At 44.3% G+C, this 15,393-nt stretch overlaps 1 protein-coding gene across 1 annotated transcript in view; it reads right to left on the bottom strand.

Annotated features, from left to right (window-relative positions):
- The window catches only part of COG6 (component of oligomeric golgi complex 6), a 38,367-nt gene that overhangs the window by 9,037 nt on the left and 13,937 nt on the right, over window positions 1-15,393 (bottom strand). The window contains exons 6-14 of the mRNA XM_056856334.1: window positions 14,200-14,282; window positions 13,911-13,981; window positions 13,282-13,375; window positions 5,396-5,524; window positions 5,196-5,287; window positions 3,671-3,735; window positions 3,213-3,304; window positions 2,303-2,420; window positions 513-644 (exon numbers count right to left, since the gene is read on the bottom strand). Of these exons, the coding sequence (XP_056712312.1) occupies window positions 513-644; window positions 2,303-2,420; window positions 3,213-3,304; window positions 3,671-3,735; window positions 5,196-5,287; window positions 5,396-5,524; window positions 13,282-13,375; window positions 13,911-13,981; window positions 14,200-14,282 (876 nt within the window). The remainder of the gene's footprint in view (window positions 1-512; window positions 645-2,302; window positions 2,421-3,212; window positions 3,305-3,670; window positions 3,736-5,195; window positions 5,288-5,395; window positions 5,525-13,281; window positions 13,376-13,910; window positions 13,982-14,199; window positions 14,283-15,393) is intronic.

Genomic DNA, 15,393 nt, shown 5'->3' with positions numbered 1-15,393 from the left:
TTCCAACACTACAATCTACTGTGCGCTCGGCTCACAGTGTTTTGGTAATATACAAAGGGCGTTGATGTTTATGTTATGTTTCCTTAGGACGTATGGTTACATTATATTTGATTCAACTTCAATAAAAAGGAAGAAGAAAAATAGTTGGTTTTTATATGCCGACTTTCTCTACCACTTAAGGAACAGGGTGTCTATTGTGGGGAGGGGGAGGGAAGGAGATTGTAAACTGGTTTGATTCTTCCTTAAGTGGTATAGAAAGTCGGCATATAAAAAACCAACTCGTCTTCTTCTACCTTCCCAGTATCCCCACCACCACATCTTTCTTGAGCTGCAGTTTAGTTGCATTCAACTCGCCTGATACTGACCACAGTTAACCATTCGTCATATTTATTAAAAACACACACACACAACAACAACAACAACACAATTTCTAGCATTTCCAATTCACACACTGCACTGCCTCCAGGCGGCTAAGATCAACACACACCAAGATCTTCAAAACAAAAGTCTACCTGTACAAAGTCGGCTTGTCGAGTATCCACTGGGACCATGCAGGAATCGTGGGATGTGAGGATCTCACGCAGCAGAATGAGTGTTTGATTCAGCGCAGAGCTTGGGCCGAGATCAGCAGGGGGGAGCTCAATCTGAAAAACGAGCGACAATCCTGTTGTGAATGTATTTTCTCAAAATCAGATTTATCTATACCAAACAATACAGGGGTACCCTATCATGCCAGGGGACAGACAACCAGCACATACCAAATACTTTAAATAGCCCAAAGCTCCCACCAGCCTCTTTCCAACTATCTCTGGCATAACCTTAACCCCTCTGCCCGGTTTGTTGACAGCAGAAGTGCTCTCTTTGCCACGAAGGAGCAGGGGCGTTCTGAGCACCCCATCTGCTCCACTTTCTATCAGGTGGTGGGAGTGGGAAGGACGCATTCGTATTCCTATAGCACACATGGAAACTGCTTCATTATTGTCAATGGACCGCAAATTTCTTTGTTCAGCTGTCCAAGAGAGCAGGTGTGGTGTAGTGGTTAAAATGTCAAGCTAGGATATGGGAAAACCAGGTTCGAATACCCACTCTGCCATGGCAACTTGCTGGGTGACCTTGGGCCAGTCACACACTCTTAGATGTTGTGAGGATAAAATGAAGAAGGGGAAGAGTTGGTTTTTACATGCCGACTTTCTCTACCTCTTACGGGAGACTCAAACCAGCTTACAATCACCTTCCCCTCCCCACAACAGACACCCTGTGAGATAGGTGGGGCTGAGAGTGTGTGACTAGCCCAAGGTCACCCAGCTGGCTTCGTCTGCAGGAGCGGGAAAACAAATCCAGTTCACCAGATTAGCCTCCACCGCTCATGTGGAAGAGTGGGGAATCAAACCCGGTTCTCCAGATCAGACTCCACCGCTCCAAACCACTGCTCTTAACCACTACACCAAGCTGGAGAACAATGTTAAGACACTTTGGGTCCCTACTAGAAAGAAAGGAGGGGTATAAATGGAGTAAATACATAAATAAAATATTCTTTGAACTGCCAAAGAGCAATATTTTTGTGAAGCCAGAGCATTCGATTAACTGCAGGTAGTGTCTACTCTACGAATGGAATCTTCAAACAGCCTGATTTGAGCCCTTCTGACAGTAAAAAGTGAGAAGAGCAAATATCCTCTCTCTACAGATTTGTGGGCAAATTACTTAACTAGTTCAGTCAACTAGGAAATGACTCTTTGCGGAAAACTCTTTTGAATTAACGCTACTAAGACATTTGGTACAGAAATAATTGCTTGAGTATGGATGCACTGCCCTGACCTGGATGGCCTAGGCTAGCCCGATCTCTCAGATCTCGGAAGCTAAGTAGGGTCGGCCCTGTTTAATACTTGGATGGAAGACCAACAAGGAAGCGCAGGGTCGCTATGCAGAGGCAGGCAGTGGCAAACCATAAGTTGGCTGCGACTTAACAGCACTTTCCATCTCCATGCATGCAACACCCAAACGGAAACACTATGTTCTGAGGTAACCGTGTGATTTCACAAAGATTACTTTGTTCTTGCCACTCTCCTTCCCTCAACCCCTTTTCCTTTCTTTTCTTTTATTATCACTTACTAATTTTTAAAAATTCTGGATTAATGCATATACCGGTAACTTAAAATTCCAACGCTGTTTCTAAAGTAGCACGTATGATTAACAGCGCAAAATGTGTGAGAGTGTCAAGGCTAGGATCTGGGAGATCCAAACATCCCTGCTGATGGGAGTGCAGGCTGTAGGAACAGGAGAGTGACTGATCCTCGAAACAAACCTTATCCATCAATTTGCTGGCATGTAGGCTCAAGCTGTTGAAGAATATCTTTTTACTCAACAGGTGCATCTCTTCGATCGTTGTTAACAGCATGGCTGCACTGTTTCCCACAATATTACTGAAAATTGGCAAACAAAATAGAGAGAGGGGTTTAATTATACCCCAGAAAGACACATCCGGTCCTGCTACTTAGCATAGTAAGGTTTTTAAAAATTGTAATACTTGATATCCAAAACTAAGGAACACTGTCTCCTGCATAGTGAATTTATGCCCTATTTGAAGGAGGTTTGGGGGTGGAGGAGAATTGGATTTTAAACTCCACTTTTCTCTACCGTAAGGAGTCTCATAGCAGCTTACAATCGCATTACCTTCCCCTCCCCACAACAGGCACCTTGTGAGGTAGGTGGGGCTAAGAGAGTTCTGAGGAGTAGGGAAACCAACCCAGTTCACTAGATCAGAGTCCACCGCTCTTAACCACTAAACCACGCTGAGTCCCGTGGAGAAGCAAGGACCTCTCCCAAAAACAATGCTATGACTAAAGCCAGGCAAACTGAGTGGCCCAGGGTAGTACTGCAATTACCACTGCTTGAAGTGTGGACTGACACAAAGAAGAACCACCAGAAAGGTACCTTAAATGAAAAGCTAATGTGAAAATACTCCCTAGAGGGGCTTTGCATGATCAAATCAACGCTGATTTTTTCAAAGAGCCATCGATATGGAGATTATCTTTTAATAATGAGTTTTGTTTTTACTAAAAACAGAAGAGTCATAGTTATTCGAAGGAGGGTAATATGATTCCCATCCCCGCCCCCATCGAGTGCAACCACCTCTACTGCCTCAAAAATGCTAACCTTTATAACCTAAAGCCAAAGGTAATTTGCTTTTTCTTCAGGGTCAGTTCCAAGTTTACCTGATGGTGTGGTGGTAGAATTTGAGAAGGTTAGAAATTTTATATAGCAGGACTGCTCCTGGTTCAGCCACAATCACCTGTTCAATTCTCACCTGAGGGCAACAAGATGGGACAAAAATAGACATTTAATCATGCAGACACTTCTTCTTTAAGTCAACATCTACACACAAGTCAGCTTCAAGAAATATAAGAAGGCTCGATTTTTAAAAATGACTGTGGCCAGCAAAACTGTGGCCATTCAAAATAGTCTATGCCTCATATGGTATTGTGGGCATCAACAAATATGTGGAAATCATTTAGGGGAATAAGCTACTAATAATAACAACAGTAAACTTGATAGCTACATTTATAAAATACCCTGTAAACTGCTTTTTCATGTTTATGGGCATATGAGGAAATGCTTTTAAAAAATAACTATATGTTTACACTGAGGATTCACATAAATCAAAATATTCTACCTTAAGAGGCCGGCAAACACCCTCTGTGATGTGTCCAACTACTTCTTGCATAGTTTCTTCCACACCTGAAAATTAAACAACAAAAGGTATTCAGTTTTCCACAGATTATTTTTTGATGTTACGTTCGACAACGTCATCAACTTCTCCTCACGACTACAACCAACAGATGTGATTCTTCACAAACACCCTTCACAGACTACTACAAAGAAGCGTCAGCCCAGCTGCCTTTGCGATCAGAGGGCATGGAGCCAGGGAGGGGAGGGGGTTTGTACCAGGCTCCTTGGAGGTGGCTCACGGGTGGCGGCGATCAGGCCCAGGCTCCAAGATATGAGCCAATCAGCAGCAGGCCAGTTGGGTGGGGGAGAAGGCCCCCCAGGCAGACTAGGAGGCCCAAGGCTTCACTGGGGGTCCGCCCTCATAAGATTTAAGAAGCCGCCATAGGGAACCAGGCCCCTCAGTCTGCATTGGCTTCCCCACTCCCTCTCCCCTTGGTTTGTCATTTTGCGGTGGTAGGGCTTGGTGTACTGTATGCTCCTGTCACAGCTCTTCAGAGGTGGTTGGGGCATTGGACCAGATCCAATCTTGCGGGGAGGCTGAGCGTGTGTGCCTGCTTCTTTTGGTCTGGGGACCCCTGTAAGGGGTCTTGGGGATGCCCAGTCTGGGGGCTGTCGCTTAGCTCTAGCCCTCAGGTAGCAAGGGAACTACGCAGTGGCTCATGCTCAGAACTTGCCATCCCATGTGGTTTTCCTCCAGCAGCTGGGCTGGGGTGAGGGTTGGTGTCATTGACTGGCAGGTAGGTCCCCTGAAACCAGATCTGGGCTTGATGCTGTGCCAAATGCTCCTGTGACTGTACTCCATAAAAGCCATGGCCTATTCTCCTCTAGCTAGGTGTCTGTGGTTTATACTTCTGGCACCACTGCTCCCTCCCTTGCCCCTGGGACAGCAATCAGGATCACAGACCTGGGAATATCTGACAGAACAGGTTTCCTCTATTGTAAGCTCCCTCTCTACTCCTCCTCTCGCTTTCATCCTCATTGAATATCTTTACTGATCCTCCCTCCCTCACAGTCCCCTTCTCTTCTCCCCCAAGGACCTGCTCTAATCATTCCCTCCTTCATCTTCCACTGTCTAACATCTTGCAGTCTTCTTCAAGAAGAATGTCCACCTATAACTGGGCCCATAACCTTCATCTATTTCCTCCTCTGCATGCCCTCTCCTTTATTACATTTCCTTTTATTATTATTTCCCTTTTCACCTCCAGCCCCACAACTTCATTCCTTTGTTCCTGGCCCCTCCTTGCCTCCATTCTGCTGATCTGGTCCCTGCTCTGACTAGCTTACTACTCTGCATTTTTCCCCTAAAAGATGCCCAAAGCTACCCCATCCTTAAACACTACTATCTTGGCTCCACATTTCTATGAGTGTGAGCGACTCCCTCTGCCTTCCCCTTGTCAACCTCTGACTCATCCGTTCTCTTGCTTTCCACTACATACTTCTTCCTCTGAAGATTTAAACTTCAGGGATACCTTCAGCAGTTACAAGTTTTAACATGGCTTCCAGGTGCTCTTTTTCAGAAGCGGTAGCTTGATGCAGCCAGGCCAATATGTCTCCTACATACCTAAAAAAGCAACAAACAAAAATACTCTGCTGCATTAAAGGCTGCTACATTGCCAGCAACACCCCCCACACCCCAATTTCTTTGCAACATACACGGACACAGTTGTACCTCAAAGGATCATGGGAATGCATTTCAATAGGCCTGGGAGTACCTCCTGGACCACCTCTAGTAAGAGCATCTATAAAGCCCCGGACTACGGCACTTCGTCTGGCAGTTCCAAATTCATCAAGGGTATATCTACAACGACAATTTATATGAACCCGTTAATGCACACAGTTATTCCCACCACAGTAATCTAGGTACCTTATTTTATGGGGAATGTAAACACCACAAATAGAATTACAGTGCAGTTTTATCAGCTGACTCTCAAAATGCTTTTAATGGCTAAGTAATTCTTGTGTGAAATTGTGCCCCAACCTCCTACCAGAGGATCTAGTTATGGGGCTGTATAAGCTAACCAACTGACCAGGCACAAGATATATGATTAAATAAAAATGGATTATCTCCAATTCAGTAACATATGCTGGAAAAGCTGGGCATTAAATGCAGCTATTGCAACTGTTTTTACAGGTACAAGGACAACAGGTCACATAAAAAACAGATTTCCATTGAAGATAAATGCAAGAGTGGAATTATTCAATACCATTTCTAGAAACAAGTTTTAACCAACGCCTGAATCAGCAAAACCGTGGATAATAAGAATCATATAGATTCCGCCGAGGAATGTCATCAGCACAAAGCAATGCATGATCCTGAGAAGAATCATGGCTGTTTACAAAATTATCAAAAGAAATAACACTATAAAGCCACAAAAGATGCAGACATAATTTTTAGGCTATTCAGTGAGGCATATCCAATAGTGGCTTAAGAACCCAAGAAAAGCCCTGCTGGATCAGACCAAGGCCCATCAAGTCCAGCAGTCTGTTCACACAGTGGCCAACCAGGTGCCTCCAGGAAGCCCACAAACAAGACAACTGCAGCAGCATTGTCCCACCTGTGTTCCAAAGCACCTAACATAATAGGCATGCTCCTCTGATCCTGGAGAGAATAGGTATGCATCATGTCTACTATCCCTTTTTACTAGTATCCGTGAATAGCCCTCTCCTCCATGAACATGTCCGCTCCCCTCTTAAAGCCTTTCAAGTTGGTAGCCATCACCAAACGTACTTAGAATTTTATGTGGGACATAGATCGTCACTACAGAAGTGGTCAATAAAATAATCTCATTGGGAATGCCATGTATCTTTTTTTTGTTGCCCAGGTTTCTCATAATCCAGATATTTTATGCACAGGGAATACAAAAATCCAGCCATCTTGTAGCCAATGGTACCTAAAAAACACCTGAGCCTATACACTGTATTGGGGCTGCTGCAGAGGTTGGGACATCTGTTCTTTCCTTCAAGTTGGCTCCTAGGTTTTGCCAAAACAAAAACAAAAAACCTGCACTCTTGTGGAAGCACATCAATTATTAAGAAATAATTTTGAAACTATTCTAGTTTTTAAATACCTGCTGCACTCCGCTACTTGAACTTACTAGAAGATGCCTACAAAAACAAACCTGTTGTTCCAACATTGCCACCTTGTGGTTAGTATCACATTCTTCTTGCAAAACAGCAAAAAAAGGAATTAGCCAGATACCGCTGAGAAAAATAATTCATAACACTGAAATGACAAGGAATTTGGACGCTCCTTGCAGGAAAATCTATCAAGCGCCCCTTTCAAATCAAGAATCTGGTGGGTATTCACCCCACTGCTAAGATTATGATTTGTATGTAAAGTGCCGTCAAGTCGCAGCCAAAAGACTCACTGAAGTGGTTTGTCATTGCCTTCCTCTGCATGGCAACCCTGGTATACCTTGGAGGTCTTGTTGTCGTATGTTAGAAAGCGTTGCAGCTCTACAGGCGAGTAAGCACAGAAGACTCAGCACGTAGTACAAAAGTGCTCTTTTATTCACAGTGACAGAATGCTCCGCTTGGTCATCAACTCTCCACAACCCACAACCCAATACATATATAACACACCTATATACATATCTGGCATAGTCTCTCAGCCAATCACCTGTTGGCTGCCTTGTCTCCAGGACTATCTAGCTCAGTCCAGTACAAGCCAGTTTTTCTGCTCAGTCATTGAGCTGTCATGTGACACCACCAATCACCTGGCTGTCACATAGATCTTTTACATCTGCTTGCCATCTGCTTGCCATGTGCAGTCTCATATTCCAACACTCCTCCTAGACTGACATTGCAAGCCCCAATTTGCTTCTAAATAGTTCAAACTTTTCAGTAGACAAACATTTGGTGAAAACGTCAGCAATATTTACATTTGAAGCACAATGTTTCAGAACCATTAAACCATTGTTTACCGCTTCCCTGACATTCTGGTATCTTATTGTGATGTGTTTACTTCTTGTTCTTATACCTTGATATCCAGCCAATTGCTGTGCTGCAGTATTATCACAGTAAACACTTATAGGCATTTCATATTCAAGATTTAGGTCTTTAGCCAGTTGACACAGCCATTCCAGCTGAATCTCACTGTCGCTTAATGCAGAATATTCTGCCTCACATGTGCTGGTAGCTACATGAGTCTGTTTTAAAGACTTCCACATAACCAGTGCCCCATGTAGAAATAACACGTACCCAGTGGTAGACTTTCCTTCTTCTCTTTCCCCCCAACTGGAGTCACTATACACTGTGATTGTTTCCTCTGCATCAGCCTTTAAACACAACCTGGCTGAAGCTGAGCCTTTTAAGTATCGCAGCACCCTTTTTGCTGCATTCCAGTCTTTCATGTATGGACATGCACATTTCTGGCAAAGCAAATGTACTGCCATACAAATGTCTGGTCTTGTCCAACATGACAGATATAACAATGAACCCACCAACGATTGGTATTGATTTTTATCATGGAATACCTTGTCATCCACCTCTTTCACATACCCTGTTGTCATGGGAGTCTCAGTGCTTTTGGCCTCTGTCATTTTAAATTTTTCTAGGAGCTGTTCAATCTTTTTCTCCTGGCACAATTCAAAATATCCTTCTGGGTTCCTGGTAATTTCTACCCCCAGATAATTTTGAATGTCACCAAGATGCTTCATTTTAAACAGTTTTCCAGTTGCCTCCTTAAACCAGTTTAGTTGTTCTTTTGTATGACACAACAAACAAAGATCATCAACATATAAAAATACAACACAGTCAGAGCCCTTTACACATTTGGTAAACATACAAGGATCAGCAACACCTTGCTTAAACCCAAGATTTGCCAATGCTTCACTAATGCATTGGGACCATGCACGTGCACTCTGCTTTAATCCATACAGAGCCTTATGCAATTTTAATACTCCTTGTTTACCCTTGCATTCAAACCCAGGGATCTGCTCCATATATATTTCTTCACTTATTGTTGCATTCAGATATGCAGTGGTGAAATCAAAATGGTGCACTAACATGTTATCTCTGACAGCTTTACACAATGCAGCTCTTATAGTATCAGCCTTCACAGTGGGAGCAAATAATTCATCAAAGTCTTGCCCTTCAACTTGGGAATAACCCTTAGCCACAAGCCTGGCCTTACGGAGTATCTTCCCTTCTGGACACTGTTTGACTTTGTAAAGCCATCTGCACCCTATGGCTTTTCTTTGAGCTGGCAGTTTTGTTACAGAGAATACCTTATTCTCTTTCAGGGAATCAAACTCAGTTTGCATGGCTTCTAGCCAGGCCTCCTTTTCCCTGCTTTCCAAAGCCATTACCTCCTGAAAGCTCTTTGGTTCTTTGACTTGTACATGATTTACATCAGTGGTCTCAAAACCATACCTCTCCGGGGGAATTCCTTTAGTGCTCCTGCTTGACACCCTAGGAATCTGTCTCCCCTCTTCAGCCCTTGGCGATGAAGCCCTTTGAGGAGACCCCTCCTGCTTCACCCCATCTGCATCCTGTGAGAGATCTGTCAATGGTAGCCCAATTTCTTTTGGCTCCTCCTGTCCATGAATTCTGGCCCAGTTATTACCCTCACAAAAATTCGCAGCTCTGCTGTAGCTGAGAGAATTATGTTCATCAGCAAACCTGTATGATTTCATGCCAGACTGATACCCAAGGAAGGTTAGTTTTTTAGCTCTCGCTCCTCCTTTCCTTCTCTTGGATATTGGCACATCAACCCAGGCTTTTGTACCAAACACTCTGAGGTAACCTAAGCTAGGATCCCTCTGGTACAAAACCCTATAAGGTATGTCTTGTATGGACCTGGTCCAGATCCTGTTGGAAACATAGGAGGCGGCCTTTATTGCTTCTGCCCAGTATGTCATTGGCAACCCTGCATCCTGCAACATGGAATACATTTTTGTTTGTAGCATTCCCCCATGTCGTTCAGCAACACCATTTTCTGCTGGCACCGCCACGTTGGCAACTCTGTGCCTCACACCTTGCACCTGTAACCACTTCTTAAACTCATTTGACATGAATTCTCCCCCAAAATCTGTTTGGAGAGAATCCAAGGTACATTTAAGTTGTTTCTGCACTCTTTTGGCCCAATACTTAAATGTTTCAAACACCTGTGACTTCTTTTTCAAAGGATACACCCAGGAGAATCTGGTGCAATCATCCACCAGAATCAACGCGTAATGGTTACCTGAGTGACTCTCCCTGTAGGGGCCTATTACATCTGCATGCACTACCTTTAATGCAGTGTCTGAGAGTCTCTCACTATGCTTAGCCACTGGGTAAGCCTTAGATTTGGAACTTTTGCATACCTCACAATCCAGGTAGTTCCCACACTCTTTAACTTTTTCCTTTCCCAGTAAGGCTAGCGTTTTCTTTATGGTCTCATAATTTGCATGAGCCAACCTTCTATGTAGTAGATGTATGCAATTGTCATGGGGGCTCTTATTAGTTATCATCTTTGCCTCCACATGCCTATTTTCTACCACATACACATTATTACACATTTTCCCTGTAAGAAGCACTTTCCCACCTTTGGATATCTTACAAGCCTTGTCTGTAAATGTTACAGTATATCCAGCCCTGTCAAGGGCACTTACACTTAGCAAATTATTCTCTAGTTCAGGGACACATAGCACCTTTTTAAATGTATAGTTCAAAGCTGGGAACCACACACTCCCCTCACGTGTCACCTCAGAATTCCTTCCATCAGCGAGGCTTACGTGCGGCAAACTTGAGTCCCGTGTGTCTTTTAAAAGTTCCTGATGCCGGCAAATGGTCTGTGACGCACCAGAGTCTAAAATCCAGACACCGGCTGTGTCACTGTGCTCAGTCAGCACCAATGATGCCTTCTGACCGCTCACAAACTCACGTGACGACTGGTCCCTTCGGCTTTTCTTCCTTGCTTCTGGGCAGTCACGCTTTAAGTGATTTGTAGCCTTGCAGATGTAGCAACGTCTGACCCTCAGAGCCACGTGCTGCTGTAAATCACCCGGCTTTCTCTGCTCCGCATTCCTTTCTCCGCCGGCAAACCTCCGCGTCTCCTGGCTTGGCAGGTTTCCCTCCGGCTTGGCAGGCTTCTCAGGATTTCTTGCAAGCAATCTCTTTTCATGTTCCAAAATTCTTCCAATAACATACTGTAAAGTTAGTTTATCAATTTCAACCGACTCCAGAGCTGTAATTAGCATGTTATACTGCTCAGACAGAGAGCTCAGGAGTATATAAACTTTATCATCCTCCGGTAGAGTCTTCCCCCTCTGCTCCAGCATTTGGAAACATTCAGTCAGTTCATTTATATGGTTTCTCACAGGAACTGACGGCAAAAGAAAAGTTCTGTACAAACGTCTCGTTATGGCTATCAAAGAGCCAGCTGTTTTTTGGACGTAGACCTGTGATAATGAGTTCCAGGCTGCTTTCGCTTTCAACGCTCCCGTCACATGGACAAGCTGGTCGTCAGCCACGCTCAGCACTATGCTTGCCAGTGCCTTCTCATCTTTCACCACGTCCTGCGGCGTCTCAGGATCCGGTGGGTTGGAGACATAAATCCACAGTGCCTCTCTTTTAAGGTAGTGTTGCATTCGTAACGCCCACACATTGTAGTTGGTAGAAGTGAGCTTCTCCACAAGCAAGGACATTGCAGCTTGAGCCATAATTTCTCCCGCTCCCTGCTGCTCCTGCTCCGTGTCGCTCTCCTCCTCCGCCTCAGACGCACTGCTGCTGACAGACCTGCTGGGCACCTCCTCTGCTCCGTCTGACTCAACCTCAGACATCCACTCGCCTTCTGCTCACTACAGCCCTTGTTCCACAGATAGTACCTCTGCTCAGAACCTCCAGGATGTAGCGCAGTTGAGCTGTTCTGGGCCCATAACCCTGTTGTCGTATGTTAGAAAGCGTTGCAGCTCTACAGGCGAGTAAGCACAGAAGACTCAGCACGTAGTACAAAAGTGCTCTTTTATTCACAGTGACAGAATGCTCCGCTTGGTCATCAACTCTCCACAACCCACAACCCAATACATATATAACACACCTATATACATATCTGGCATAGTCTCTCAGCCAATCACCTGTTGGCTGCCTTGTCTCCAGGACTATCTAGCTCAGTCCAGTACAAGCCAGTTTTTCTGCTCAGTCATTGAGCTGTCATGTGACACCACCAATCACCTGGCTGTCACATAGATCTTTTACATCTGCTTGCCATCTGCTTGCCATGTGCAGTCTCATATTCCAACAGGTCTCCCATTCAAGTGCTAACCAGAGCCGAACCTGCTTAGCTTCTGAGATCTGACAAGATCAGACTAGCCTGGACCATTCAGGTCAAGTCAAGATTATTATTACTAATACCAAATGTTCTATCACCCGCCTTTCCAGAACCTGGGACATTACATCTTTATTAGAATTGGAATGTCATGGTGCTTTTTTGTGATTTCCTACTTTATTTTCATAATATTTTTTTTCTGTAAGCCTCACTGTGACTTGGAAAATTCCTATATTAAAGTTGTATGCAATGCAGTTAATTTTTTTGCTTTTGTCGCTGATGAGGACCAATCATAGAGATTGACAAAGGGTCACGGGAAAAGTACACCCTTGTGATACTGGCTGCATTTGCAACCAGTCAAGGGTTTGTACCCTGTGGATCCATTTCGCTAATGGCAGTGCCCTCCCCGATACAAGAGGCTCTTGAGAGGTGAGGGAGGAAAGTTAGAGGAACAAATCTACAAAATCGAAGCCATGGCTTCTTGCTCTTTGTTTTCTTCCCATGTACCACTAAGCTTTCCCCTTGGGCTGGTTCTCCTTTCATAGATGTGCTGGAAATGCAAACTTTTAAAGGCAACTTTTCTTTCTTTCCTGCCAGTCTTTACCTTTCTTTTTTTTCCCCCATTCCTTTTTTTTTTACCATGCTTGATGCAAATTTCCCATAACTTCCTGGCAGACAGGAATAGAAAACTGTAGAAGCCAGGCAGAAAAAGTGAAGGTAGAAAACTGTATATATTGCCAATAATAACACTTGATGATGCCCAGAGTGGGACAAAGGAAATGTGTTAAGCTTTCAATTTCTCTGATCTACTGAGTGCAGCTTTGGAGTTTCAACCCCCACCTAAAAACAAATAGAGGCCCTTACTCAGGGCATAACAAGATATCACAAGAAAATCAGGACTAGCTCTGTTCTGTGACTCTCCGCTTTACTTGGTAACAGCTAGATAGGATGTGTGACTTCACGCCTTGAAATATGCATCGCTTCCCCCCCCCCCCCCGCCCGGTGCTGACAGCCAGTGATGTGAGGCAGAGAAACACACAGTTTTCCTGACAAGTGTTGCGTTATTCTTGGTGTTATCGAGAAGTGGGAAGACAGACATGGACCGGCGATGCTTCTGGGTCTCTTGCAATGTTTGGGACTGTCCTGAGCTTGAAATTTGTTTGTTACGCACACCATTAAAACATGTGGTGGTGCATGCAGCCTGTCGTAACTGCGAGCAGCTCTTGACAAAATTCCGTCAAGAGGGCCAGGCATCCTGATTTTTTACCTGAAACCACGCGATTGCTGTAACTAACACACCAACATACTTGTAGAGAACAGGTCTGTCTTGTAAAGCTTCCATTGCTTGGGCCAAAACTGGAGAAACATCACATGATTCTTGTGTTAAAGTTCTGCATTCGCCTATGAAAGAGCAAAATCATAAACGTAGCAGTAATAACAACAGTAACAACAACAATAATAACCACTTGTCAATTCTGCAGCAGAAAGGGCAGAGCATAAATTTCCCCCTCCCACTGCAATTCTCTGAGCTCCCTGAAATGCAGCTCCTGGAGGAGAGGGGACACTTAAGAACAGCAGGGGTCCCCAGCATGGTGCCCATAGGCGCAGTGGCTGTCTCCATCTCCTGAAGTAGCCATTTTCTGGCTGTGCCCACCATGCTGTGTCAGTATTCCAAAGGTGCCCGTGGACTCAAAATGTCTGGGGACCCCCTGGGATAGAGTGCTGTACTAGAACCGGATTGACTTAGGTTTGCATCCCCACTCTGCCATGGAGGGTTGCTGGATGACCTTGGGCCAGCCACTCTCCGTCATAATGTTGGTGATGATGATTCTGCTGCCGCGTTAAACTAAAGAGCCTGCAGAATGGGACTGAACCACCTATGCTTTAGAATTGAAGTGTTCAAAGAAAAAGACCAATCACAAAAACTTAAGGGTACCTTGAGCCCATCGGTAAAGCTGCTCGTAAGATGTCTCTTGGAGCAAAGCCATCTGTTCCATAATTTCCAGGCTGCAAATTTAAAATGTGTAAAATGTTTTTACAAAACGTGCTTCACGTAATCAAAAAAAGGCTTGCAAATCTTCTCATACGCATGGATATTTCTCAATATATTCCTCTGACCATGTTAACAGCTCATTTTATAGAGACTTAAACAACCAATTTATGCCTTACTTAATGTAATCAATAAAGCAAACCTGTTCCTTTGTAAGTATTCTATAAGAGCTCACCCTGATCTCTGCTGGTTTGTACGCAGAAGAATCTTGACATCGTTGTGAATTTGCTTTACTCTTCCTAACACTTTGAAAAAACCCTGTAAGAAAATTAAACTGCATGATTTAAAGCGTTGACAAAGCAAACTGTCCACACAGAAGCGTTCCTGATTTTCTACACTACAGAAGAAGCACGGTTTGGCAGGTGCATATCACACTTAGAAAAATGGGTAACTCCACTTAGACAAAATGAGTCACACTCCCTGAATGCAAACCTCTGAACATTTTTACTGACATTCACTTCCAAGAAGGTTACATACACTTCTCACCCAGCCTGCAGCTACACAATACTGTACAAAATCCATCAGAAGCAAAGAAAATCCCTATACATTTAATATTAGGCATAGCAGGGAAACAAAGAGAGTCATGCTGCTGTCAGTCATTTATCTTCCTCTCCAGGGGATCCTGCATGGCCATGAATGTGCTTATAAGATTGAGCTTAAAGAAAGTGTGGATAGATGATTCTCAACGCGCCTTGCTCCAGAATATCACATTATTTCAGAACACTGTGGCTCAGTTGAAATACACGTAATGGAATCAGCTGTCACCAGGATGCCTGAATGCCAGTCTCTGGTATTCTACTACCTACTGGTAGAAATCAATGCCCGAAGCCACCAATCTGGATGTCATCAGCATCACTATGTGGTGCTACGTGTTCACTTGTAAGGTTCCTGAGTTTGGAAGGACGGTGCTGGAAAGATAGCAGGATCAAAACCTAGCATCACTCGTTAAAAGACCTCTGGAAGGCTGCTGCCGGTCAGAATAAGTAGAGGTAGATTCACAGAGTTGGAAAGGACCACAGGGTCATCTAGTCCAACCCCCTGCACAATGCAGGAAATTCACAACTACCTCCCCCACACAAACCCAGTGCCCAGAAGATGGCCAAGATGACCTCCCTCTCATGATCTGTCTAAGGTCATAGAATCAGCATTGCGGACAGATGGCCATCTAGCCTCTGCTTAAAAACCTCCAGGGAAGGAGCGTTTACCACCTCCCGAGGAAGCCTGTTCCACTGAGGAACTGCTCTAATTGTTAGAAAATTCTGCTTAATGTCTATACGGAAACTCTTTTGAGTTTGCCTTTGTAACACGGAACGGTTATCAGATGATGTGCAGATGCAACGCTGGCTCTCTCTCTCGGGTTAAATGAAAT

The sequence above is a fragment of the Euleptes europaea genome, chromosome 10 (assembly GCF_029931775.1).
Source record: "Euleptes europaea isolate rEulEur1 chromosome 10, rEulEur1.hap1, whole genome shotgun sequence".
Taxonomy (NCBI): domain Eukaryota; kingdom Metazoa; phylum Chordata; class Lepidosauria; order Squamata; family Sphaerodactylidae; genus Euleptes; species Euleptes europaea.
The sequence above is the reverse complement of the archived record's forward strand: the minus strand, read 5'-3'. Positions and strand labels throughout refer to the sequence as shown.